This window comes from Anser brachyrhynchus (genome assembly GCF_964034855.1).
Source record: "Anser brachyrhynchus genome assembly, chromosome: 13".
Taxonomy (NCBI): Eukaryota; Metazoa; Chordata; class Aves; order Anseriformes; family Anatidae; genus Anser; species Anser brachyrhynchus.
Genome location: NC_137708.1, coordinates 15,102,942 through 15,128,369, shown reverse-complemented (window position 1 = coordinate 15,128,369; position 25,428 = coordinate 15,102,942). Strand labels below are relative to the sequence as shown.

The following is a 25,428-nucleotide window of genomic DNA, read 5'->3' as shown; positions in this document are numbered from 1 at the left end:
AGTTACAGTCCCTTTCCCAAAGGGCTGAAAGAACACTTGCCAAAACCAACGTCCTAACCTTCAACTTACCAGTACTTCTTTCAGATTTCAAAGGTTTACTATGAGATGCTTGTTGCCAAAAAGGAGGGAAGGACATCTGTGCCAGTAAACTCAATCCCAGCTGTGAAGTTTTGAACCATTCTCACAAATACTGCCTGTCTATCCCAACCACACCCTGCCCATGCTGCAGGTAACGGAGCAGGCCCTGAGGTACCCCTCTAAGAAGTGCAGATGGAGCCATGCCACTTTGGCGCACACCCACAACTCATCGTTTCTCCACAGCTTGTGCTATGATAAACACAGCCTTGGTATCATCCTACAGAAATCGTTGTTGAAATGGCAAAGAAACTCATTATTTTCTTGGAGCTGTACTCCGAAACATCAGCAGGGAGAATCTGGCCCTTGCCCACTGCTGCCCATAAAAAGCATCTGGAAGGAGGAGGAACGGCCAAAGCTCACACTGCTGAGACAGTAGGGAGGATGGGGGACAGGGAGCAGTAGTGATCTGCTGGAAAATGCAGACTGCTGAAATGCCCATGTGTTAGAATCTAAAGGTCCTGCTTGTCATCTCTGCACAGTTTGGCATAGGTACACCTATGAGATCAGGCGTATTTCACTGCTGGCCAGCAGAAAATGGACACAGCAGGGAAAAAAAAAACGGGAATAGAGCATAAATATCATTAAACATCAGAACTGATGACAGCCAAGTCTTCCATCTTTGGGAAGCAAGGTTCACAATGCTATTGCAGGGAAATCACACTAGCTGGCAGCAAAAGGTGCAAAATATGGTGTGTTTCAGCCACCTGCTCACCATCCTTGGCAAGGATGGTGGCTCTTCCTCCCAGCCCTACTCTGGGCTGTCTGCCACATGTCCAGAACAGACAAGTGAATTCACTGCTACTGCTTTTGTAAGCCTCTAAATTAATTTTCTTCATATTCTGTAAATCTTCACACCAATGAGAGCATGTGGTCTCCTATTGTCCTGGTAATTTGTTATTCCTTCAAGGTCAGTTGACAGTAATGGACATAGATGCCAATCAGAGAAAATCCTAATGGAGGAACACAGTAGCAGAGGAGCTTGAGGAATTGGAAGGAGAAGAAATCTAGGATGGGTGTTTCTCTGATTACGCTAGACTTACAGCTTCCTAAAAAGTGTGTAAAAAGTACAATTATCAGAAGCAAAAGAACTGGCAGGGTAGTGAACAACCACATTGTAAAGAAAGGTAGAAAGTGTATATACAGAGGGAAACGGAACCTGTGGTCTTTGGATTTGTGGTGACCCCCACTGTTTATTGCTCAACCAGCAATATTCAAATGCTGGACAACTTGCCGTCTTGCCTAGAGGTCTGCTTTTCCTGTTAAGAAGCTCAGCCTGTGGCTACAGACCAGCATCTGAGAGGCTTAAGAAGCAAAATCAGAAGAGTCAGGCTCCATTTGTAAGGAAAATAAAAAAAAAAAGGAGGAAAGAAGTCTTCGAGGACTCTAACAAGTTCAGAAACAGGCCTGGCAGGTGCTGTTTTGTTTGGTGAAAACTGATAACCTTTCTATACAAAACTGGCTTTACCTGGATGGCATGAAAGATGCTGTGTATTCATTTTAGATACTGCAATCCTGTCAAAGCATCTCACAACTACATGCTTTACTTCATCTGTAGAAACAGTATTAAGCTAGTAAGTTCTTAAGCATTTTTAGCCATTTTTTACTGTGACCTGAAACTTTAATCTCACCTGGCTTTAAGCAAAGATGGTCCACAGCATTTCAAGCTTCCACTGTCTCTCTTTTTTTATTTTTATGTAGATACTACAAATATGACTGGTCTAAACCTCAAAATATCATTGTGTGTGAGAACTAATCCACATTCACCAGGGCATTCTGCTCTTGCAATCAGATCAGAAAAAACATCATGCTCCTTCTAAAACATTCTCAGTCATTTGTGTTGGCTGCAGAACTCCTGATCCCAAAGTCTACTCTCAAAAGGATCAGGATGAACACTACTCAGAAGACCAAAAGCCTTCCCCATTCTTACATCAGGGAATGGGAAACTGGCCTCAAACTTGCATACGCTCCCAGTACAGACTTCTACTGATTTTCACTTGGCACATGTACGTGAGCAGGAGAAAAAGACATGAAAGCATCTCTTACAGCAAAGGCAAATGTGAAACTATGCCCAGGGGACAGAAAAGTCTACCCTACGCTGAGTCTGTTTTGCCTATCACGGTAATTGTTGAGCGATCTCCCCATCCTTATCTCAACACTTGAGCCCTTTCCATCATATTTTTTTCTTACTTTCTCTTTGAGGAGGGGGAGCAAGAGAGCAGCTGAGGTGGAGCTTGGCTGCCTACCCGAGTAAAAACACCACAGGTACAGCGCAGGTCTGTTATGACAGAAGCTCTTTAACAAACTGGATAGGTTGACTCATCCATGAACAAAGTGGCCATTTCTTGAGCAGAATCCTCCATTAATTTCTACCATATCCATTTTAATGCTTTGTTGCTCTCTTCTTCATTCTCCTCCCCCCTTCAGTCTAAGCACAGTTTCAGTTCATCTTAGAATGTGTTACTTGACGTCATTGGTTTCCTGAGCTCTGTAGACATGTCTCAGTGCAAGATGCTCCTCTTGCTAGTCCACTGCAGAGTTATTGAGGTAACCAACCCCCAGCAGCCACTGTCTGCATCAATAAATATGTATTCTCATTTCTTGTGAAATCAGTTTTAAAACACTGACCTTTAAATAAATCACTCGTAGACATTATACGCTGTGTTTGAAATGCATTAAATGCCTACTGCATAAAAAACACATTAATCTAACTAAAGTGAAATAGGTTCTTCCCAAAGACTTGTTTGAAAGAAAAGGTGGACACAGTCTGGATAACTCACATACCAGGCAGGAGGGGCTGTCCTGTCATTCCCATGGGAGCCATCCCTAGATTGTTCATCGCAGTGGCCCAGGCAGTTGGGTCTGACATTGGCAAACCCATTGGAATGGAGTCTAGGCTTAGATTTCTGCCACTATCTGCTGAGAGAAAAAAGGTAATGAAGAGCTCAGTGCATATCTTCAGTTTTCTGCTGGACATATGTTACTCAAGAAGGCTCTAAGGTATCAGCATACAAAAACAGATTTGACCCTAACATATAGAAAAGGGCCAACTGAAAAAAAAATCAAGTAGATGACATTTCAAGGAAGCAAGTCTATGGAAGAACTGACTTCCAGAAGCATGTAAATTATGTTTTGTATGTTACAATACACAGCTCTAAGGGACCTTGAAGGAACACTGATTAAAGATAAGAATTTATGAAGAAGGGACAAATGTTCAGCAGGCATAAACTGCCATAATTACACTGAAATTGGAGATTGCCAGTCTGCTCAAGCAGAGAATATTTCCACTCCCATTTGAAGACATTTCTTCCCTTCTAAAAGGAGAAATGAAGCAGAGAACAGTGTTTCTGGCCGCAGCAGTTCCATTGTTATTTACCCAACATCTAGCAGAGTTATCTGGGGAGCCAGGTGGAACCATTACCATTATACAAATACCTGGCTTCATGTTAAGTACTCAAATGTTCAATGATTTAGTTGGGTCAACCATGCCTTTAGCTGATTACTTCCATGTACCACTACCAAGACAAAATGCTTTTCTTTCTGTTTGCACAGAAAAGTTTATTGTAGTAGTTCACTAACCATTTCCTCGTGGATTATGAGGACTTTATTCTGCTCCCCATCCCTATCTACCAGCTCAGGGGGCTGAGTACCCAGAGAATAACTGGTCTTGCTGCTAAAGGCTGAGGCAAAGAAGGCAATAAGTACCTCAGCCTTTGTCTCATGTCTTGTCACTATGTTTCCCTCCACATCCAATAAAGTGACTCCATCACCTCCTTGGGCAACCCGTTCCAATGCCTGACTGCTCTTTCTGAGAAGAAATGGCTCCTAATTTCCAACCTAAACCTCCCCCAGTGCAACTTGAGGCCATTCCCTCTAGTCCTGTCACTAGTTATCTGCAAGAAGAAAGGCTTCTGCCAACCAGTCTCCTAAAGAGGCCAAAGTCTGCCCCCGGGAAGTCCAAGGTGGCAGCTCTGCTAAGCCTCCTCCTTACTTTTCCAAGAATCAAAAACTCTATTAATTCGTGATCGCTATGTCCAAGAGGGCCTCCAATCTTCACATCACCCAGAAGTCCTTCTTTAATTACAGGCAAAAAGTCCAGAGAAATAATGAAAAGAACAAAAATTCCTGACGCTACCCACTTGAACCAGTCCTTTAGGACTGCTTTCAGACAGGGGACAGTCCTACTGGCTACATCTACATTACCTGTACTTGCAAATTGACTGAAGTCTCACTTCACATGAGATATATTTGATAGCACAAAAGTGGAAGCCACCACATCCTTTCCAGAGGGAAAAAGCAAATTCCCTCCAGTTCTCTTTCTGTCACGCTAGAGAGGTCTCACACTTGCTGCACGTAACACACCTGGGAGAGGTGTGCAACTGCAAGGTACGTTTGGAGTGAGAGACACTCACATGCCATCAATATGTTAAAGGAACTCCCAAGCAAAACACTCAGGCTTTCACACCTCCAAAGAACTCCTGATGTTCGTAGCTTCTTGGTAGTAGAGGCAGGTAATGATTTTATAACACATCACACTATGCACTGCAAAACTGAAATTAACGCTATGTCTTGTTCTACAATTGGAGAAAATGTCTCCAAGAAGATGAGAAAGCTATCTTCTTTAATAACTCAGAAGAGGAAAAGGAGCCCTACTTTGGCTGAAAAGAGATATCTTAGGGCAAAACAGACAAGGAAAAGTGTTAAATAGACAATAATAGCTTCAACAAGTTTGGTTTCATTATGTTATCTTAACCATGAATGTCTCCATTCATTCAGACTGTTCTACCTTCTAAGTTACTACTTTTCATTATAGTCATGATTTTAATACTGAGATATTGTTGAATTAGAAAAAAACATCTATTGGGACAGGTATAGTGATTCCACAATGGTTTTGAAAAATACAAAACTGCTTTCATTTTTACACAGAAATACTAAAGATGATTGATTCAAAGCCATGTAAGAATGGAAACGCAAACACTGGTCTGACTGCAAACAGTACCAGACCACAACTTTATTTCCATCTATCCAGCGCAGAGCAATTTCTGCACTGACATCTTAGCACAGCAGCCGGTTTTGGTCTGCACTTAAGCAGGTGTCTTGTCCATTGTCAAATACTGAGCTGCTACACAGCTCACCTGGAGGAACGTTTGTTCTCTTCCTCTTCTTGCCCGGATCATTTCCATTCTCAGTTGGGCTTTCCAACACCCGTGCACCACTTGTGCTGCTGAACTGCAGAGATTTGCTGTTGCTGGCAGGATCAAAGGACATATGGTTTAAGCCTGAAAGACAAAAACGCACTCAGATACAGTTATAATGGTTTGTGACGCTTCAGGATCACAGTAATAAAAGAAATGCCCAGTCCCAGGTACAGCTGGTACCCTTCAGGCCCCTTAAGGAATTGTGCCTGCTGTTTATCCTCACAAGTATGCCTGATCTTAATGTTACACTGATATCACTTTGAATTATTACTCATAAACATTAATCCCAACACTCCTCTCTAGACTCACAAAAATCAAGCGTGTTATGCTATAAACCAGAGGTGCGTCTCCCTGGCATTGTCTAGCATTTCCCAGTTTGGAAACTCAGAAGCCGTGGCTGGCCTGCCTGTGTGCTGGGCACACACGGACACATGCTGCAAGAGGTGCTGGCAGAGTCACGGCTCTCGGAATGCCGGAGTGCCTTTAGTCACATTGCTCAGAGTTTGTTATTGATAGAGAAGATCTACTGATGATTTTGGTTTACTCAAGAATAAGTGTAGGTAGGCTTATTTAATTTAATATGGGTCAAAGATATAAAAAGATTTAGAAGATATAAAACCAGAACAGTTAAGATGGTATGAACAACTGAGACCTCCTCGCCTGCTTCTATGCCACATGAAGCTCCCATCTCTTTCCCTTGCTCTAACCTCCACTCCACCCTAAAAGCTCAATCAGGAGAACCTATGCCTCCTCTTCTACTTTGCAGTGAGACGGTACCGAGCAAAAGCTGTATAGCTCTTTTAAGATGTGGTTGACACAGCACAATAGTACGGAACTGTGGCAGGCTTAGATCCACACACAAAATTTACTGTAAACACAACCTCTGACAGCACACGATGTCAGCTTTAGACTGAGCTGCCCATCATCCACCTTACAAGCTGAGTTACGCCATGATCTTTGGAGGACACTACCCATGCTTTCCAGGATGGTTCCCAATTGAAGGAGATGTCAAGGCCCGTACAGACCCATAAAGACCAGAATAAGGTGTTAAAAATAGGCTAACTTCTTAAATATTCTCTAGCCATAAAGTACACTCTGCAATACCAAGAAACAAATAGTCTGAACCCTACTTAAAAATTACTTCGCTGATCACTCAACATCATGTTTGTTGTGCTTCGTGAAAGTTTTGAGTTTTTCCTCACTCACAAATATCCCCGTTTCCATGCAGGACAAGTTATTTCAGTACTGAGTCTGGGTTTCACAAGAAATACCCAATGCTATGTTTACCATGTTACACGTGAAGAAGGAGCAACAGTTAAGGAAGAGTAATACGATCGAGCAGAACCAAAGCTGCCAGAAAGAAAGCAAACGCTCACTGGCAGGCCAGCCTGTGCATTTACCCCCAGCCTCCACCACAGGTGTCCAAGCGCTTCACAGCTGAAGTCCGCCACCTGCGCTCACACAGCCCGAAGAGGCAACCAGCTACTTCACATCAGGCTGCACATACAGAGGGCTCTCTGCAACAGGTAGAAAACTGATAAAGTGAAGTAGCAATGGAAGAACATTCAATAGCAATGCCGACAGCATAAGGTCCTGGCAGACTCCTACACCTGATGACTGTAGTCCTCAGACTGCTTCTTCTTCAGAGTTTAACTCCCAACATCCCTCTGCCTTTCTGACCAACGTTGTAACTACCTTTTCTGAAGCTGCTCCAAGGAGAAGGTGGGGGTTTGGTTGGTTGGTTTGGTTTCGGGGGTGGTTTTGGTGTCTCAGAAATTGTCCTGGAGTTACTCAAGTAAAGATCTGAAAGGCTACCCAGAGGCCTGAAAGAGTCAAGTCTCAACAGAAGTGACTTTAAAAAAATAATTAAAAAAAAAATACTCCTTCCCCTTCCACCCCACGGAAGCAACCCTTAAACGCATTCCATCACTAGGCTTTAGTTTCTCTGCCCACTCAAACTTCCACCTGCACACCCTGAGCATGCAAACACCCGATCCAGAGGATAGCACAGCCGCTGGGACAGCACCCAATTCAAGACAGGACACCAACATTCATGCAGTTACTTATGGGTGTATTTCTAAGATGTCTGCCCTCCCAGTATGGACGGATACCTAGTCAACCCAGCAACATCTACAAACCTTTAGGGGATATCAGGAAACAGAATAAAAAGACAAACCACATCCAGCCACTATATACGTGAAGAAAAGCTAATTACGCAAATTTGAACCAAAAGGTGATTGAAGAAATCTTGCTTTGCAGCTTCCAGCGTGTTTCCTAGTTCAAGGCATTACAACCATTCCAGAGTAATTTTGAGCTTCAATAATCACTCTCCACAGATCTGTTATGGACAAATTGAGGTGATGGTCAGCTGTGTGTCATTTATGTGCCTAAAGAATGTGTCCCTAACCATTCCTGCCTCTTTACCATGGCCTTTTTCTCAAAAAAAAAAAAGAAAAAAAAAAAAGGTAATAAGAAAAAAGTACTTTGTAAACAATCACAGCAAGTTTTAGAGAGGTATACTGCCCTTAACTGAGCTCTGAGTTCATTGTTCCACCTTCTGTTGGACCTAGCCCTTGCAGGGATGCAAGACTGAAGGGACACTAAAATTTTCAGTTTTATTTATCTTTATCTCATCAAACTCACTGTGAACACAAAGCCAATGCGAAAAAAATCTGGACTAACACGAAGTGATAAAAATAGCTGCATTTCTGCTAAGCCATATGTTCCTGGGAGAAACCAGCAAAACTACAGGAGTATCAAAGATGCCAATTACGCTGCCTCAATGCACTGATAGGCTGAAACATGGCAACAGCTTCATTTATACCGAACCTTTCCCTAGACACACTGCAAGCTGGAGGCAGCGCCGTGATTTCTATTCTAGAGGATTCCACTTCCAAGAACTTGCTAATAAATACAGTTGCTGTGTATGGCTGTAAATAGACAAGAGAGTGGATACAGAGAGTCTAAGGGGGCTCTTCTCTTAGCTACTGAAAGGTGAGAATGCAAGAAGCAGCCAAGAAAACAAGCACTGTTCAGCTGGCAACAACCAACAATAGTCACGCACAACTATGCAAGATGCCTACAATGCTGTTTCTTAAATACTCCAAAGTCAAAATATCACGGAGGTCATAAGGCTTCAGGAAAACAAATCACGAATGCAGCAGGTTAAAAATAGAGAGGCCGTGCACAGTAAAGTAGTCAGAAAATAAAAAGAGCGACTGTAAAACTTACCTCTCTTATCAAGAGATAAGAGATATAAGAGATATTACCTTTTTATCAAGAGATAAGAGAGATCTTCCCCACCCTAAGCCTGCTCTTCTCCAGGTTAAACAATCCCAGCTCTCTCATAGCTCACTAACGTCTTCTACGATCCCATCTGATGGCCCTTCACCGGGCTCACTCTAGTACATCCACGACTGCCTCGCAGTGGGGAGCGCAGAGCCGGACACGACACCCGAGGGACGCCTGCGCCGGTGCTGAACGGAAGGGTCAGCAGTGGTGATCTCCCACCCTGCTGTCCATGCTCAACCTACGGCAGCCCAGGAGGCTGCCGACCTCGTTTGCTGGGAGGGCACGCTGTTGTGTATGCACAGCTACCTTAAGCACAGGCTATTCCAGAAGCACGTGGATAGGCCCATTCGTTTCAACACACACCAACCACAGGCATTACACCAGTCTTTTCCATAATGCTACAGACTGGGGTTTCCCTCCCCCCAAGAGGAACCCTCCTGCGGCAGCATTAGGTTCCCAGCATCACCTCCCAAACAAGCCAGGATTCTCAGCTTTGTTATGTTCAGCCACCAGCTCAGCCACCTTTGCTCCTGACACCTCTTTTAGGGACAGATTCCTGTCGGCTCCCTAGAGCAGAGTAATCCTGAGTTGCCCTCCCTACAGGACATCTAACTCCTCACAGGCTCTACAGTCACGCAGAGCACAAAGAGCCAGGTAATCAACAACACTTTCATCACCAACCTGTTTTCTAAAATCCACAAAGTTAGGCTGTTGTACATCGAAACAACTGTAAGGCACCAACAAGATATCCCGTTCAGTCCTGAACACTAGATTTTAATTAGATCAAGTGCAGAACTGCCAGATGTTTAAAAAGATCACAGCAAACGAGGCTATTGCTTAACCATAGCCAGAGAGCATCACATAAATGCTCAGGAAGACACGGATGATGGCTGAACTTCTCAGTTTTCCCAATGGGAGAACAAAAGGATTCACAATGTGGGAATTCACTTGAAACTGGAACATGGAGTAAGACATCGATATGAAGCTAAACTGCTCTGCTCGTTCACAGCACCGGGCAGGAAGCAGCTTCCAACAGCTGTGGTCAGCGAAGCAGGGACTGCTCAGAGCTCCTTAGCAGCCCATGCCAAAGCAGAGAGGGTCTGAACCAGGGAACGAGAGGTAGCGCGGGAACTGACAGAACGAAAACCCCTCTCTCCTGGTGAAGGGCAAACCTCCAGCAGCTAGCACCAGGCACCACAGCACTGCGGTCTCTGTAACTGGAGCAAGGGCAGAGGCAGTGCCTGCAGCAACAAGTAGAAGCTTGGCTAGTCTGACAGCTTGGGCAGGGGGAAGACACACACGACACAAAACAAGCAAACAAACAAACATCCCATGCCACTGGAAGATATTAGGAACGAGGTCACTCATCCCTGGCTATCACAGGCTACCTCGTGCTCACAAAATGATCTAAACCCACCTTCACAAGCAGGCTACCCCTGTACAAAGGGTAGGTGGGAGACTAAAGGCAACAGTAACATGAATTAAAGTTCAACGGAGGTGGGGTTTTTTTGTTTATTTGTTTGTTTTGTTTTGGGGGGGCAGGGGGGAAGCAAATGAAGTTCGGTTTGAACTCAATGGCTGTCTAAAGGATGAGGATGCACTCAGCTCAGCATCACCTAACCAAACACATTTCTAATTATCAAGGTCCAGGCACTGGCTGTGAGCGATGTGGGCACAACACAACCAAAGCATTATAAAGACAACCAGAGACACCACAGTCCTTGGAGAACGGACCATGGACTTGCTCCAGACATCTCATGAATAGCCCACTCCCAAAAAAATTATTATTTATGGGCTCTCCATTAAATATAATCTGATATGATCTGTGACAGATGCAACACATGACCCCCAGACGTGAATGCAGCAGCATTTTTTGCACTAGCACAAATGCACAGTGTCAGATTAATGCTCAACGATAACCCCACAGGGCATGATTAAGGGGGCACTAGTACCAGGAATCCAGCTCCAGATTCACCGTCTCATCAAGCCATGGCTGAGGTCACGCCACTGCAATATTTGTGAGACCACATTAGGAGTAAATCAGTGAAGAGGTCAGACTTAAAATCCTCATTTTCTCCCCACTGGAGGATTTTGGTTTGTTTTTAACCTCAAGCCACATAACAACTGACACGTCTTACAGAGCAATCGTAAAACAGAGATACCAGTACAACGAGGGGACAAGAGTAGGATTAAAACCAAAACCTATTAGGTTGCTCAGAGATTTCCAGCACAAGAGACTGATTTTTCTATAACCTTTTTTTCAACTGGTATTTCACAGGCATAGGATGCACTTTGAGACAGTGCTGAGGCAGCAAAGATTCCTTACTGTGAATTAGGAGGTAAGATTTAAACAGCTAAAATATTATTGCTTCAAATCAAGCTTTGTGTCTGAAAATATTACTGTAAGTTTGCACTCCTGTTGTAAAACTCACTCCAATTAATTGCTTTATGCCAAACAAGTTATTTTGCAATGTAAAAACTGTTTTAGAGCTACCCTTCTCATTGTATGTGCTCTTCCATATAGTCTAAACCTCTTCAAGAGATGAAAATAGGAAGAAAGAACTTCCTCGGTTTTAAAGCTAACCCTTTGCGCTTACAACTTAATCACCGCAGGCAGAGCACGTGGTCCAAGTGCTGTGGAAGAGAAGCCCACCGTCCTCTTTCAATGGACTCCGACAAGAATTCCACAAGTCAGAAGTCTTCAGAAGCTGAAGAAACCAGGAGCTGATGAATCATAGCATAGGTTGGAAAAGGCCTCTAAGATCATCACGTCCAGCCTTTATCCTAGCACTGTCAGGTCTACCACTGAATCACGTCCCTGTGTCCGTATCTACAGGGCTTCTGAATACCTCCAGGGATGGTGGGTGACTCAGCTGCTTCCCTGGGCAGCCTGTCCCAATGCCTCACAACCCTTTCAGAGAATTTTTTTTCCTAGTATCTGACCTAAACCTCCCCTGGCGCACCTTTTTCCTCTTGTCCTATCGCTTGTTGCTTTGGAGCAAAGACTGACCCCCGCACCCCACTACAGCCTCCTCTGAGGTAGTTGCAGAGAGCAATAAGGGCTCCCCTGAGACTCCTCTTCTCCAGACTGAGCAACCCCAGTTCCCTCAACCATTCCTCACACGACTTGTTCTCTAGACCCTTCGCCAGCTTTGTGGTCCTTCTCTGGACACCCTCCAGCACCTCAGTGCCCTTCTTGTAGCGAGGGGCCCAAAGCTGAACGCAGCGCTCGAGGTGCGGCCTCACCAGAGCTGAGTGCAGGGGACGATCACCTCCCTCGTCCTAATGGGGCCTCCCTGGCCCCAGTATTTCTGACACAGTATTTCTGTTACAACACACTAACTACTGAGAAGTACCCCACCTTGGGAAAGCTTTCACTTGCTTCCCCAAGACGGAGAAAGGCAGAGGCCAAGAGGCAACTGAAGCAGCGTTACCAAGAACTGAAGCAGCACAGACAGTGAGCACACTGCCACTGCTCTCCCGCAGCATGGGTTCTGTTCCCAGAACGAACCAAGCCAGAGAGAAGATTTTCAGCGTGCTTCAGAGCACATTTCTCTGTTGCTCACATAATGAAATCACGCATTATGGAAAATCCTCGTTATATCAAAATTTTCACCCTACAACTGGTCAGTGCCATGCCCAGCAGCCGCTGTCAGAACCAATTGCCTGTTGTATTGTGTCTGTGAACTAACATTCAGCTTTAGCTCCGATCCATATCCCGTCGCACACAAAAACATGCACAGATGGAAGCTGCAGCTCTCACAGCACACGTTCAGAAAGAGTCTGAATAGAGATAGGGAAGATCACAGTGTTCCAGGCATAAATCAAGGGAAGGATCTATCCTCACTGGGTCTCATGCCAGCCCCTTGACAAGACTTCATTTTCCAACCACTCATTCCCGCTAACAGAACTTGGCCATTGGTCTTAATGATCAGAAAAAAAAAAAAAAGAAAAAAAAAGGAGAGAGAGTCAACTTCTTTTGAACTGAAAAGCATTGTTTTACAGATCATTTTTATTACCGACAGCTGAAAATGCCAGCAACAATTCTACCCAAAATGCAACTTCGCACAGCTTGGTGTGCTTTAAAATTGTATTCCTTAAAACAGGACCCTAGCGGGGCTTCCACTTCAACATTTTTGCAAAAATCTTACCTGCTGGATTCACCCACGTTCAATCAAATGACAGCACAAGCTCTGTGCACAAGCCTAGCACTGCTTTAGAGGCAGAGCGGTTCACCCAGGGTGCACACCCTAACAGCAATCTCGTGCTACTGCCGTTTAGGCACTCCAACATCTTGCCATCCAACTAGTTAACAAAATGCAGGTGCACAAATCAATCCCCTGTAACTCAAAAAAAAAAAAGTAGTAACAAGTACCCTGACACCTTCACATACCTGTAAGTATTTTAATCGCACACTCAGAAAGCCCACATGGTTTATACCATTCACCAAGCTTCTCACTTGCCTCAGCATAAAGAAGGAAGAACTTCAGAAACGGGCTGACGCAGGCTTTGCTATAAATATTGGTCTACCTTTTGCCAACATTGGCAAATGCTGGAAGTACGTATTTCCCAACCTGAACAGCGGTCCCTTTTCTTACCCAGGAACAAACAGAATTGCAGAATACAAACTTCCATCCGATTACAAACTACTTGTTTTTATGTCTAAAGAAATAAATTCTGGAAGAAAAAGTACATAACACCGACAGTAATCAATTAGAAAACACCGAGAAAAGAAAACAACAAGGGAAAGGAGAGAATAAAGATACCGAGGCTTTGAAGTCACATTTCAACACCAAACATTTGCTTTCTGAAACTAGTTCCCAGGTTTAAAACCTACTGTTGTGTTTGTGCACTCTTTTCTACTGTCCTCCTGTCTAAACTGTCATGGTTAGAGCTTTATAACAATTAGTTTAACAGACGCACATTTGATAGAGAAGCTGCCTAAGCAGGCTGAAGAGATCAACATACTTTTGATAGTTACTTCTGTCAATTCCATATAATCCTTTATTCTAAGGACACTCATCCAGACAGCCTCAGAGAAACATACGTTCAAGAGAATTACACGAAACGCACACGGTACCTGCATACTGCACGAGAAACATGGCAAGATACTGATAGTACTTCAATATTTCAGCCAGTTCTCCTGCCCCCTCCAGTTTGCTTATCTGTTTGTTTGAAAGGTGGATGGTTCGGCTCCCACACAAGGCTTCTGGCTTAGTGCAGCTCCACAAAAGCCACTGAGCACGAAAGGAAGGTGGGTCAGTAAAACTACCACTGCACTTCCCCACCAGCAGGCAGTGACAGCCCAGGCATCGAGAGCACAGGTTAGGACGACAGTTTACAAACTGCAACCGCATGTGTCCCCATCAGTCTCCAGTGACTGACACCAATGGGCTGATTCTTGGGTGGGGGGGGAAGGAGGTGAAAGAGCAGCTGGAAAACTGATTAGCAGTAATAAATCTGAATCCGCGAGGGATTTCATACATCAATGCTCTAAGCGCTGGCATGCAGTTAAACAAACCCCGTTTGCATGCCTGAAATTACTTGCCTCTGCACCAAAGATTAAGTCCTGGTAATCCTTGAAGATAAAAGGCACACACAGCCCACTTCTTGATTCTGGGAGCTTGTAGTGAAAAAGAAATATTAACTTCAGGCAAGCTTATTCTAGCAGGGCACTGTAAGAAAAGAGCTGTGAAGACTTACTCTCTTCTTTGCCTCCACAGACACAACATTCACAACACTAAAGGTCTATCTGTAGCGCTTTCAAGTAAATGGCATGTATTCACAAACCACTGCCAACGCAGCAGCAAAAACACGGAGACTTGATCAAGTTGTGTATGAGACGTGTTTTCTGTTTCCTGTTATAAACAGAGAAGACACAAAGGAAAACACGATGTACTGGTGTGCGTGCGCACCTACACGTGTATATCCACTGATGCCTAGTCTTTGCTTCCTCAACAGTCCTAACAAAGCCTCCGTGGCCTAACCACCGTGACAAATCTCCAAATATTTCACAGCACAGAGTGTTTTTAGGACACTCACATCGCTCTGTCAAACCACCTGTCCCTGTGACACAACATCTAGAACTCATTTCACGCCAACGCCTGCGCTTACAGGCGGTGCGCAGACTCACTCTGGAAGCGGAGGTGCACAGCACGTAGCTGCAGTACAGAGAGGAACACGCCTAATCCCAGGCAGCTCATCATCTAGCTGGGGTACGAAGCGCTCTCCAGAAGCCACCCTGCCAACCTCACTCTCGGTATTTCCGGAAAGTAATACGTTCACCTTTGCACAAACGCACAATCTAAAATACCACTGTGAAAGGCTCAGAGACTCATCCCTGTCAAGACCAGTTTTCCATTTCTATCACCCCTGCAGAACCATACACGCAAGCAGATCAGATGTGTTTCTACAAACGAAGGGATGCAGGAATAACCGAACCTCGGACATAGACCTACCGGGGTGGAGCAGGAGAGTGAATTCCCGTGGAAAATTCACACTCACAGAATAGTTCGGGTTGGAAGGGCCCTTACACACCAGCCACTTCCAACCCCCTGCAGGGGGTGCAGGGACACCTCCCACCAACCCAGGCTGCCCAAGGCCCCGTCCAGCCTGCCCTTGAGCACCTCCAGGGATGGGGCATCCACAGCTTCTCTGAGCAACCTGTTGCAGTGCCTCACCACACTCATAGTATAGGATGTCTTCCTTATATCTAACCTAAACCTGCCCTCTTTTAGTTTAAAGCCATAACCTCTTGTCCTACTGCTACAGTCCTTGATAGAGCGCCTCTCCAGCTTTCTTATAGCCCCCCATTAGGTACTGGAAGGCTGCTGTAAAGTCTCCCCAGAGCTTTCTTTTCTGCAGAACAGCCAGTCAGCGTCCAGCAGAGCCAGCAGCCAGGATCATCACAAAATCCTGCTCAAACCTGGTCTATAAGGACAGCTGCTGCTCCCCAAACAAGGCATTCGCAGAGAGATAGAAGCAGACCAGAGGCCAGGGGACAGCTACAGCACCAGCACGAGGACCAGAATTGCAAAGTCTCAGCTGAGAGCAGAGCAGCTGGGTGTTGTAGGAAAACACTGCTTTGGGATGAACACATTGGCACTGGAAGAATGTCAGCAGAAAAGTTGGGGATTAGGTGAGAAATCTCACACCATCTTTGGAAGGTATTCAGAATGCCTCTCTAGCAACACCTTATCTTTGAAATTACTTGGAGATTGAACTTCACCCCTTCTACGAGCTGAAGTCACTGATACCAAAAACATGACCTTAAGCTAAGAAACCTGACCTTACAGTGGCTCAGACGGAGCTTTCAACAACTTAACACAGACAGCTTTACAGTTAGATGTTACTGAGTGCCCCAAATGTAATAACAAGAAACAGAGAAAACAACTACTCAGCTTCCAGAGAGGGAAGGAAATAGAATCACTGAACGGCTTGGGTTGGAAGGGACCTTAAAGATCACCTGGTTCCAACCCCCTGCCACCAGCCCAAGTTGCTCCAGTCCCCATCCAGCCTGGCCTTGGGCACTGCCAGGGATGGGGCACCCACAGCTCCTCTGGACAACCTGTGCCGGGGCTTCATCACCGTCACAGTCAAAATTTTTTTCCTCATACCTAATCTAAAGCTATCCACTTTTAGTTTAAAGTCATTATGCTTGCCCTATTGCTACACTCCCTGATAAGTGATGAAAAGGTAGAGTAGCAGGGCAGGAAGTCAAGTTTGCTGGACAAGCGGCTACCTCAGGTCGCCTTAGCATTTTACCTGTCATTGCACTGCTGTGCAGCAACGTTCTGCAGGTCAGGAAAGCGTGGTGCTCAACTACTGCAGCTGTGCAAGTGAAGTACAGGGGAGATAAACAATGACTGAAGTATGTGTAATAACGAGCAATCTATCCAAGGACTAATGTGTTTGTGTAAGAAACATGGCATTAAAGAACAAAAGCATTTGCATGCAGCACAATCGGAATGTATGTTGCTGTTAGTAGATGGACCTTGAGGTATGTACCAAAACATCAGTAAAATAATTAAGGCAGTAAGAAGCACATGAGTATAAAGCTCGAGTATAATGCTTAAAGAACCAAATAAACATGTGTGCAGACATCTGTGTACATGTACAAGTGTGCTGCAGAGCACCTCTATGGTAGCTACAGAGTTTAACACCACCACCAGCTGTGGTTACTGCCGGGAGCGTGCCCAAAACCCAGGATCGCTTCCTGCAGACGGTTGTACCAGAACAGGACAGATGTGAGTTACTCCGCTGGGCACAGCCGAGCCTGCCCGGTGCTCAGGAGAGATGGGAGCACCGCCAGTTACACCCAGCGGGTGAGACGCTGCTGCCACTCCTACCCCTTCCCAAACCAGCCGTTCTTGGAGCACCAGAAGCGGCCTGCGAAGGAGGCACTCTGTTAGTGTCAGCAAATCCGCCTCACCTCACCCTCCATCTTGTACCACCCACCTTGGGGCATTTCGATGAGCACCGAACGAGAGAGGCAGCCCGGAGGTCTCACACACGACACAAGCCTTCCCGAGCAGCCCCCCCGCCGCCCCACCAGACACCACCGGCGGCCTCCCGGCACCCCGCGAGGGGAGGTGCTCCGTGCAGAGGCAGCCTGCCGCCGGGGACGTGTGTGCGCCGGGCAGCAGTGACTGAACCGACCGGGACCGACCGCTCGGCGGCCACTTCTGGACTAAAGCTCCCCGCAGCCCCTCCCGGCTGCCTCCGGGACTCTCCCGGGGCCCTCCCGAGGCCCGACTCGGGCCCGCCCGCACGCAGCGCAAGCCGCCCGCCCGCCCGCCCGCCCGCCGCGGGGGACTCGCCCCCACCCCCGGCCCGGCCCGCATTTACTCACCGCCCGGCCCCGGCGCCGACCCCGGCCCCTGCCCGCGCCCGGCCCCGCCGCGGCCGCCCTCGGCGAACATCGGCGCCGCGGCCCCTCCGCGCGGCTCGCCCAGGCCTCCCATTGGCTGCCGCGTCGCTAGGGGGCGGGCGGGCCGCGCGCACGGCACGCCGGGACAGCGGCGGCGGCGGCACCCGCGGGCGGCTCTGAGGGGCCCGGCCCGGCCCCGCCCCGTGGCGGCTGCGCCCCGGGACGGGGGGGGGCTGGGGGCACCTCCCCGCTTCCTCCTCCTCCTCCTCCTCCTCCTCCTCCTCCTCCTCCTCCACGGCATCAATTAATAAACTTATTTATTTGTTTGTTTGTTTATTTATATCGCAGACACGGGCTTTATCCAGCCGGTGGGGCAGCAAGCAGGGGAGCCGCTCCTCGCCCCCTTCCCGTGGCGCTGGGGCAGGGCGGCCGGGCCGTCCTCACCCCGCGGCCTCCCAGCACAGCCAGTGCTTGGTTCCCAGTCACCGCCAGGCAGAGCTGGGGACGGGCGCTCTCTGGAACAAGGGATAGTGATGCGGTTTAGTGGAGGGCTTGGTAGTGTTAGGTCAGAGGTTGGACTCGATGATCTCGGAGGTCTCTCCCACCCTGGATGATGCTGTGGTTCTGTGCAGGCAGGCACGGTCTCACACCAGGAACGGCCCTGTCAGGTCCAGAGGTGTCTCGTGAAAGCGGCGCCCCAACTGCGAGCACCACCTCCACCCAAGGCACAAAGAGAGGGAGGAAGAGCAGGTCAGTGCCAGGGCGCAGATGCTCAGCAAGGGATCCCCTGCTAGATGCTCTGTTTCCACCTAGACTATGTTCTCCAGCCACACAATCGGCAGAAGGGTGTTATCTCCACCAGCCTGAGTCTCTGTGGCGTTTCTGGCACCGAGGAGGTGGTCGGAGCTTGTAATCCCGGCAGCAGACAGGGGCTCCCTGGTGGCTGCAGGCCTACACATCCAGGGGTACTGCTGCTGGGCACCCAGCGTGATAGCCGCCTGTTCCGGATCTGCTGTCCCTTGTGGTTCTGTGCCAGGCACAAACACTGTCCATGGCTTGGCCTGCTGTGGGGCTGTGGGCAGCAGAACAGCAGTGGATGCAGCAGTCAGCAAGCTCGGGAAGCAGCAAGAGGCCCACTTGCAAAGCATCTCCGTTCACAGTGGGTATTCGCACGTGATGCGCTGCAGGAAGCACACGTGAGGGAGGCAGAGGATGGCTTCAGCATCGTCAGATGCTCAGCAAGGACAGGTCAGCTTTGCAAAGCAACAGCTGTTGGAGCTCACGCAGCAAACACATCATGCAGACAGATGATGCACTGATCCCCAGAACTGAATCAGACTGGATCCACCCACTAGATCCACCTGCAAGGCACCAGTTCACACACACAGAGCCAGGTCTATTCTATACGAGCCTTATCTCAGGCTCTTCCCCTAACACGCAGCCAGGAACAGGATCTGATGAGTGGTGTTTGGTCTCAGGCCCTTCCCAGGCAGAGAGATGAGTGCCACAGAGTGCCCACTGTTTTTTGTTTGTTTTTAATAGAGCACTTTTTTTTTTCTCTTCCTCTGGTATGGGGATGGCCTCAGAACCAAGGCAGGTTCTGCACGCATACAGGATATGGCCTTGAGCCTTCATATCTACTAGCAGGGCAACTGACAGAGGTAGAAGCAACTGCTATTTTATGCATTGCATCCTCATTTTCAGATTAGAGTGAGTTCTTAGCTAAGAAACCTGTTTCAAGGGAAAAATTATTACTATGTGGATTAAATGGATGTGATTTAACAAAAAACAATTAAATGTTATCATAGCCTCTGGCAGGGCCAGCAGTCTGGCCATCACCACAGTGAGACGACATGCACAAGTGCTGTGTGCACCCACCTTGTGAGTCAGTGTAGAGGGACCTTTGCAGTCCCATGACCAATCCTACAGCCTTGGTGGGACAAAGCAGCCCTTCTGCACAGGGTTTTCCCTGTCTCCAAGGTCTCCCTCCTTGTTAAAGCTCAGCATTCAGTCAGTTACTCATTAACTTGCTTTACAGCTCAAGCCAAACAGTGACAGCACAACCTGTGCTGCCCTGCACTTCTCCCAGGCATGCAGTGCCTGGGGCTGTTCAGGACTTGCTCTGGTGCAGGTACAGCTGCTGCTGAAGAACAGCAGACCCCTGACTGCATCCCCTGCACCACAGCAGGGACCCCAGGCCCATACCCCTCACGTCTGCCTGGGGCGAGTGCAGCCTGGGGGTGGGATGAGCCTGCCACCTCTCCAGATGCAGGACTGATTGCAGTCAGGGGACAGGTTTGGAGGACAATCCAGACTGCATCTGTAGGATTTTGAGTTTGATTTAAGTAGGGCAGTGATTGGGAGCACACGTGGTCCTGGACAGATTTAGGATGTGCACACATCTCCCAGTCTCTACTGCATCTGGCCAAGGGCAACAAAGCCAACACAGTGAGAGCAGCCCTGCCCCAGGTGCCGGGGGACCTGACCCAGACAGCTGACTCTGCAGGCAGAGGCGAGTGCAGACGGACCCCAGGTATGGACTGGGGAATCCAGGCAGCAAAAGGTGAAGGATCTTAGCCTGTGGATTGGGTGCCAAGGGCTTGGTCCCAGCAGACACAAGGCTGTTCTTGCTGAGGCTCTCCAAGCAAAATTTAACATGTGCTATGCACCTGCAATTTGGGCTGCCCTGGAGCTGGTGCAAAACCAGCTGTGCTGGCCATGCTGTCGTCTGGGAATTAGCATCCAGACCTGTCCCACCCTGTCCGTGATCTCCTCCACAGCCGGCGGGCCCTGAGTTCATGGTTGTGGTGGAGGAGATAACCCAGAAAGCCAGTGATTGCTACTCCTTACCACGTCAGTCCTGGAGCCGCAAGCAGGACACAGTAGGAAGGGATTTGGTGCCTCTGCCGGGGAAACGGTGGCGATTGCCCAAGTGAAGGAGGACTCTCTTCTTTACACTGGCAGCTAGCTGGGAGAACTGCAGCCGCACATCCTTCTGCCAGCAGGAGTAGAGCAGGGGGTTCAGGAGGGAGTTGCACAGTCCCAGAAGCCAGAGGTAGCTCTCAATGACTTTGGAGGGGAAGCACTCGGTACACACAGTTTGCACAATGCTGGCGATGAAGAACGGCAACCAGGACAGCGCGAAGCACCCGATGAGGATAGCCACAGTGCGCAAGGCCTTCATGTCACTAGTGGTGTGGGGTGGGGGGCAGCTCCCAGCCAGCCCTGCGTGTTCTACTTCACGGATATGCTGCACATGCACAGAGGCAATTTTCAACATGTCACAGTAGAGGTAAATGAAGAGAAACAGTGCTGGAAAGAAGCCGATGCAGGAGACAGTGAGCATGTAGGTGGGGTGGAAGACTCCAAAGAAGGAACACTTTTCCTGGGCAGAGATCTTCTGAAAGACTGGGACAAACACTGGGAGGAAGCCAATGATAGCAGCAAGCAGCCAGAGCCCCACCAGCTGCACCCCAACCCGCAAGCCCGTGACCAACTGGAAATAGTGGAAAGGCTTTCTGATTGCCAAGTGCCTGTCACACGCAACCAGAGTCAAGGATAGGATAGAAGCAGCAGAAGAGGAAGTCACAAAAGCCATTCGCAGGACACAGAAGATCTGGGGTGGATAAAAGGGCTTGGAAAACTCATCCATGACCAGACCCATGACCGTAAAGCCAACCATGGCATCTGCGACAGCGAGATTAAGGACAAAATAGTGTCCCTTGTAGCCACTCTTCTGGATAAGGCGAAGAAGGACGATAGCCACCAGTACGTTGGCAGTGATGATGAGCGAGGCCAGAACAGCAAGGATGGTTCCCAGTGCCGAGCTAGCCATGTCTGGCCACTGTGGGGCACAGCCTGAAAGTTGTGCGTCTCCAACACGATTCTAGAGCATCCCTCACCTGGTACTTCTTGGTACGTACAGCTCAGCAACCAGGCAGCAGCGGGCGCAGCCCCTCACTCTCCAGGTAGTGCAGTGAGAGCACTGGGTGCAGTGGTGTCTCGGGCTGAGGAGCAGAGCTCTGCTGTGCAGCTGCCTGCTGGAAGGGACTGGCGCACTCACGGCACCCGCTGTGCCCACGCAGGTCCCTCCCCTTAAGCCACGTTTCCAGACAACCCTGGAGCAGGAGGGTGAGCAGAGAGCACCTGCGCAGGAAGCCCGTGCACGGCCAGGCTGACGCTGCTCTCCTCACAAACAGCCCACTCATGCTCCCCTGGCTCCCTGCCCCACTGGCAGCACAGCAGCCCCTGCACAGGTTTCTTCAGCATCTCCTGCCCCAGGGCTGCCCACACCGTTGTTGGCCTTTCTAACATCTCCTGCAGCGTGACCGTGAGACCTGCTTGGAGGCCACAGTCCACTCTGGCACTAGGATCGTACCCCAGCCGCTCCCCCCTGTCCAGCAGTGCTGCTATGATGGCACATCGGGAGGTGGGCACTCCCAGCCAAGCACCAAAGACCTGAGCAGAGACAATGCCCTGCTTTGACCCAAGTGCTAACGAAGGAGAACAAGCAGTAACAATTGTACAACCCTCACGGGATGCAGAGGTGGCACAGCTCATGGGCCTTCCTTTCTGCAGGGTCACTGCCAGACCTAGGGCAGCCTCTTCCCCTGAGACCAAGGAAACAATACTGATCCCTTTACACAAAGTGCCACGAGCCACCTCTCCTGCCACGTGAGCAGGAAAAATTAAAGCTGCAAGGAAACAGGGAAGGGTTAAGACTTCCTCTGTCAAATAGCAATCTGAGGAGAGCAGGCTGCTGGGGAGAGGCTGAGAGTAGAACCAGGGGCAGGACATGGCCAAGGACATGGCTTTGACACCGGCCAAGGGCAGAGCATGGTACAGGGCAGGTTGTGGATACTGCAGCAGGGAGGAAGGATGCAGCAAACATATAAATTGAGGCCACTGTGAACAGAACCATGGGCCGGTGATGACCCTGGGTCTGCACTGCACAAAAAGCCATGGGGAAGAACTCTGGTATCCTTACAGCCTCCTCTTTTTTCCTGTCCAGGTGAATTGATTCTCCCCAGCCTCTCTCCCACCAGGCTGCAGGACCCCTCCTGACACCTTATTGTATAGATGCTGGTTACTTCTTTCCTTGATCACCTTCCCCAGAGCGCTTGGGGTCACCCCAGAGAGGGAGGGCTAGACACTTGGAAAGAGGTAACAGCAGGTCTGGGCTCAGAGGTGCAGCCAGTCCCCAGCATGGTGCTGTAACTCCATGGAGAACAGGGTGGCAGTAACACTCCAGAGCCACCTTGTTATCCCTGCCCAGCCTTTGTGGCCCTGGACCATGGGGAGTCTCATATAAAGAAACATTTGGGGTGCCTTAGGCCTGATGAGGGGGGAAGGTCCAAATTCCACAGCATGGGATCAAGGGGGACAGGAAGTTAGAGAAATGGCAGGACAGCTTGGAGAGAAAGCACAAACAGAAACTGGAGCGGCTTCTTCCCTGTGGATGCATCCTTGCTCTGTCCCATGTGTAACTCCTGGTGATAGGGCAGGCCTGCTCTGCAGGGGCTCCTCCACCCCACTTCAGAAGGACTCAGCAGGTGTTTTCACGAGACCATTGCTTAGCAGCACAGACCTCAAGTCGTGAGACCACAGCTGGCTCAGCAGGTATCACGGGCAGCAATTCCTCCTTCCCATAGTGCCAGTTCGTATTTCTGCTTCACAATAGCCCCCGCAGCCCACCACCGCCCGCTTTCCCTGTTATGACCTTGAATACTCTAGAAAGATGCCTCAGCACACAAGCACGCTGCAAAATGGCACAGCCACTGAAGGCAGAGCTGGTAACGCCTTCAGGGCATGAACATGGCCAACACAGAGTGGGGCAGCTGTGGCCCCGGTAGCTCAGGTACCCCTGCTTCCTGAGGCAATCACAGGATCCACATCAACACGTTTGACTAACTAGGTACACAGACCACTCAGCCACACTCTCACATACTACTTGGTATGGCTAAGGAAACATGAAAAAACATCACCACGTACGCTTGAGGGAATAAGACCCATTTAGGGAGTTCTTCCAGGAAGAACAACCTGAAGCAATGAACCTCCTTAGAAAACGCCAAATTTCTAACAGCGCTAGCCATCTTGCACAAACAGTTACCACTGAGGTTTAAGGGTTGGGATTCTTGGTTTCTTTTTTGTTTTTGAAACACCTAGCCAAATACTCGTCTTTCACCAACTGAGAAACCCAAAGGGACTCAGCTTTTCTTCCCTGTTGGCTGCAAAGGTAAGATGCTTTGGGGGTGAAGGGCTTTATGAGCACCTTCAGAAAACAGCTAGCACTGTGGTAAGGCACATAATGCGAGGCAGTGCTCACAACCAGTCTTCACCTCAGTGCCACATCCGCAGAGATCACCACCACCACACAGTTACTTGCAGTTACTATTGACAAAGTGAGGTAGAGTGACGTGTGGCAACATTTTTGACAGACAGTGCAGTGGAATATAGGAGGTTCCACCTAAATACGAGACAAAACTTTTTCATGGTGAGGGTGACAGAGCACTGGAACAGGCTGCCCAGGGGGGTTGTGGAGTCTCCTTCTCCGAAGACATTCAAAACCCACCTGGACACGTTTCTGTGTGACCTGATCTAGGTGTTCCTGCTGCAGCAGGGGGACTGGACTACATGATCTTTCAAGGTCCCTTCCAATCCCTAACATTCTGTGAAAGCTCAGGAAAGGGACATCTCAAGGGGCTGAGGACCACTCAAGCAAGTGGAAGGAGCATCTCCAAAGCCATCTGGGGAAGCTGATCCAATGGAAAGATGGGGGAAAGAAGAGCCTCTCATCAGCCCCTCGCAATGAAAAATACAAACAACAAAGTGGCCATGGATACATTCTTTATGCATTTCTGAGGAGCTCCTTGTGGCAGCCTGAAGAACAAAGACAGGTTAGCAACAGCCGATAGCAAAGAACTGTCACGTGTCCAGTCCAAAAATTAACAATAGCCATATAGCATGGAGTTGCACAGAAGAAACTGCTCCAGAACTGAAGTTACAGGAACACCAAAGAAAACCAAAAGAATTTACGGAACTGAAGTTAAATTACATCTCTCAAATGGACTCATATTCATCCATCACGTAACTATTTATTTACTTGTAATGTTTAGAAATTCTCTTGAAGAGTAAAGCAAGGTGAAGCATATGCATGTTGTCCATTTCCTTCAATCCACTGTTCCCAGTCTCTGGTATCTTGCGGTTTAATTCTGAAACCAATCCTCCCAGCCCTACGAGAAGGAGCTGTGGCCCTGTAGGAATACCTACAGGCTACTACTCTGTTCATGGCATGATTTAAGTTCAGGTGTTTACTGGAGTCAAATTCCTTATGCATTCAGTTAGTACAGTACACCTAGGTCTTTGCAAAACCACAGCGAACAATTCCCTCAGTTCAGCTGAACATCCCTTGTGCAATTTGCACAGTGAGTCTCAGCTTACAGCACTCGTGAACAGGAAGCATTGCTGTATGTCACAAGAGACCTTCATCCAAACTAAAGCTGCCCCATAAAGAAGGAAGGAAATAGGAAAACCTAAGCTGTTCGCTTTCATAGACATATACGTTAAAAAAAAAAAAAAGAGAATGATGAAAATAACCTGATGTGCTGCTTCACACTGGAAATGTTAGACCACCATTTTAAAGAAGTGGGGCATCTGAGTTCATTTTTAAATCAATTTACTTTGCTTTAAAAATAATATAAGCAATAAGGTTATGAGAGACTGAGGTTTTGCAAAACTAAGGTAACAATTTCCTGACAGTAACAAACCGTGTTTTAGAAGCTTTTATATTACAACAAAAGGTAAAAATTGATAAGGAAAAAAAAATGTATTTGGAAAAAAAAAAAAAGGATACATAGCGTGCAGAGAAAATACTTTATGTTCTCCCCAAGGGCAGACACACCATCTGCTCTGGAAAATATACCTGCTGTAAGTCTG

General features: G+C 48.2%; 2 protein-coding genes across 8 annotated transcripts in view; both read right to left on the bottom strand.

Moving 5' to 3' along the window:
• ENOX2 (ecto-NOX disulfide-thiol exchanger 2) overlaps nt 1–17,595 on the bottom strand; it is a 50,663-nt gene extending 33,068 nt beyond the window's left edge. The window contains exons 1-3 of one of the 6 annotated variants that reach the window (XM_080554082.1): nt 17,476–17,590; nt 5,271–5,414; nt 2,920–3,054 (exon numbers count right to left, since the gene is read on the bottom strand). In XM_080554082.1, the coding sequence (XP_080410208.1) occupies nt 2,920–3,054; nt 5,271–5,414; nt 17,476–17,587 (391 nt within the window). In that variant the 5' untranslated portion in view covers nt 17,588–17,590. Of the gene's footprint in view, nt 1–2,919; nt 3,055–5,270; nt 6,685–6,733; nt 17,356–17,475 lie in introns of those variants that run through there. The other 5 variants (XM_080554083.1, XM_080554085.1, XM_080554084.1 and 2 more) reach the window with 5 other exon arrangements.
• Nucleotides 17,596–17,751: 156 nt separating this feature from the next.
• GPR119 (G protein-coupled receptor 119) lies at nt 17,752–24,421 on the bottom strand. 2 transcript variants are annotated; one of them, XM_080554075.1, is made up of 2 exons: nt 20,344–24,421; nt 17,752–18,674 (listed from the first exon to the last, which is right to left on the bottom strand). In XM_080554075.1, the coding sequence occupies exon 1, from the start codon at nt 21,326–21,328 to the stop codon at nt 20,348–20,350; it is 981 nt and encodes a 326-aa protein (XP_080410201.1). In that variant the 5' UTR covers nt 21,329–24,421; the 3' UTR covers nt 17,752–18,674; nt 20,344–20,347. The 2 variants fall into 2 exon arrangements, with proteins under 2 accessions (XP_080410201.1, XP_080410202.1); XM_080554076.1 differs by having other exon boundaries at nt 17,752–18,207.
• Between the last annotated feature and the right edge of the window lie 1,007 nt (nt 24,422–25,428).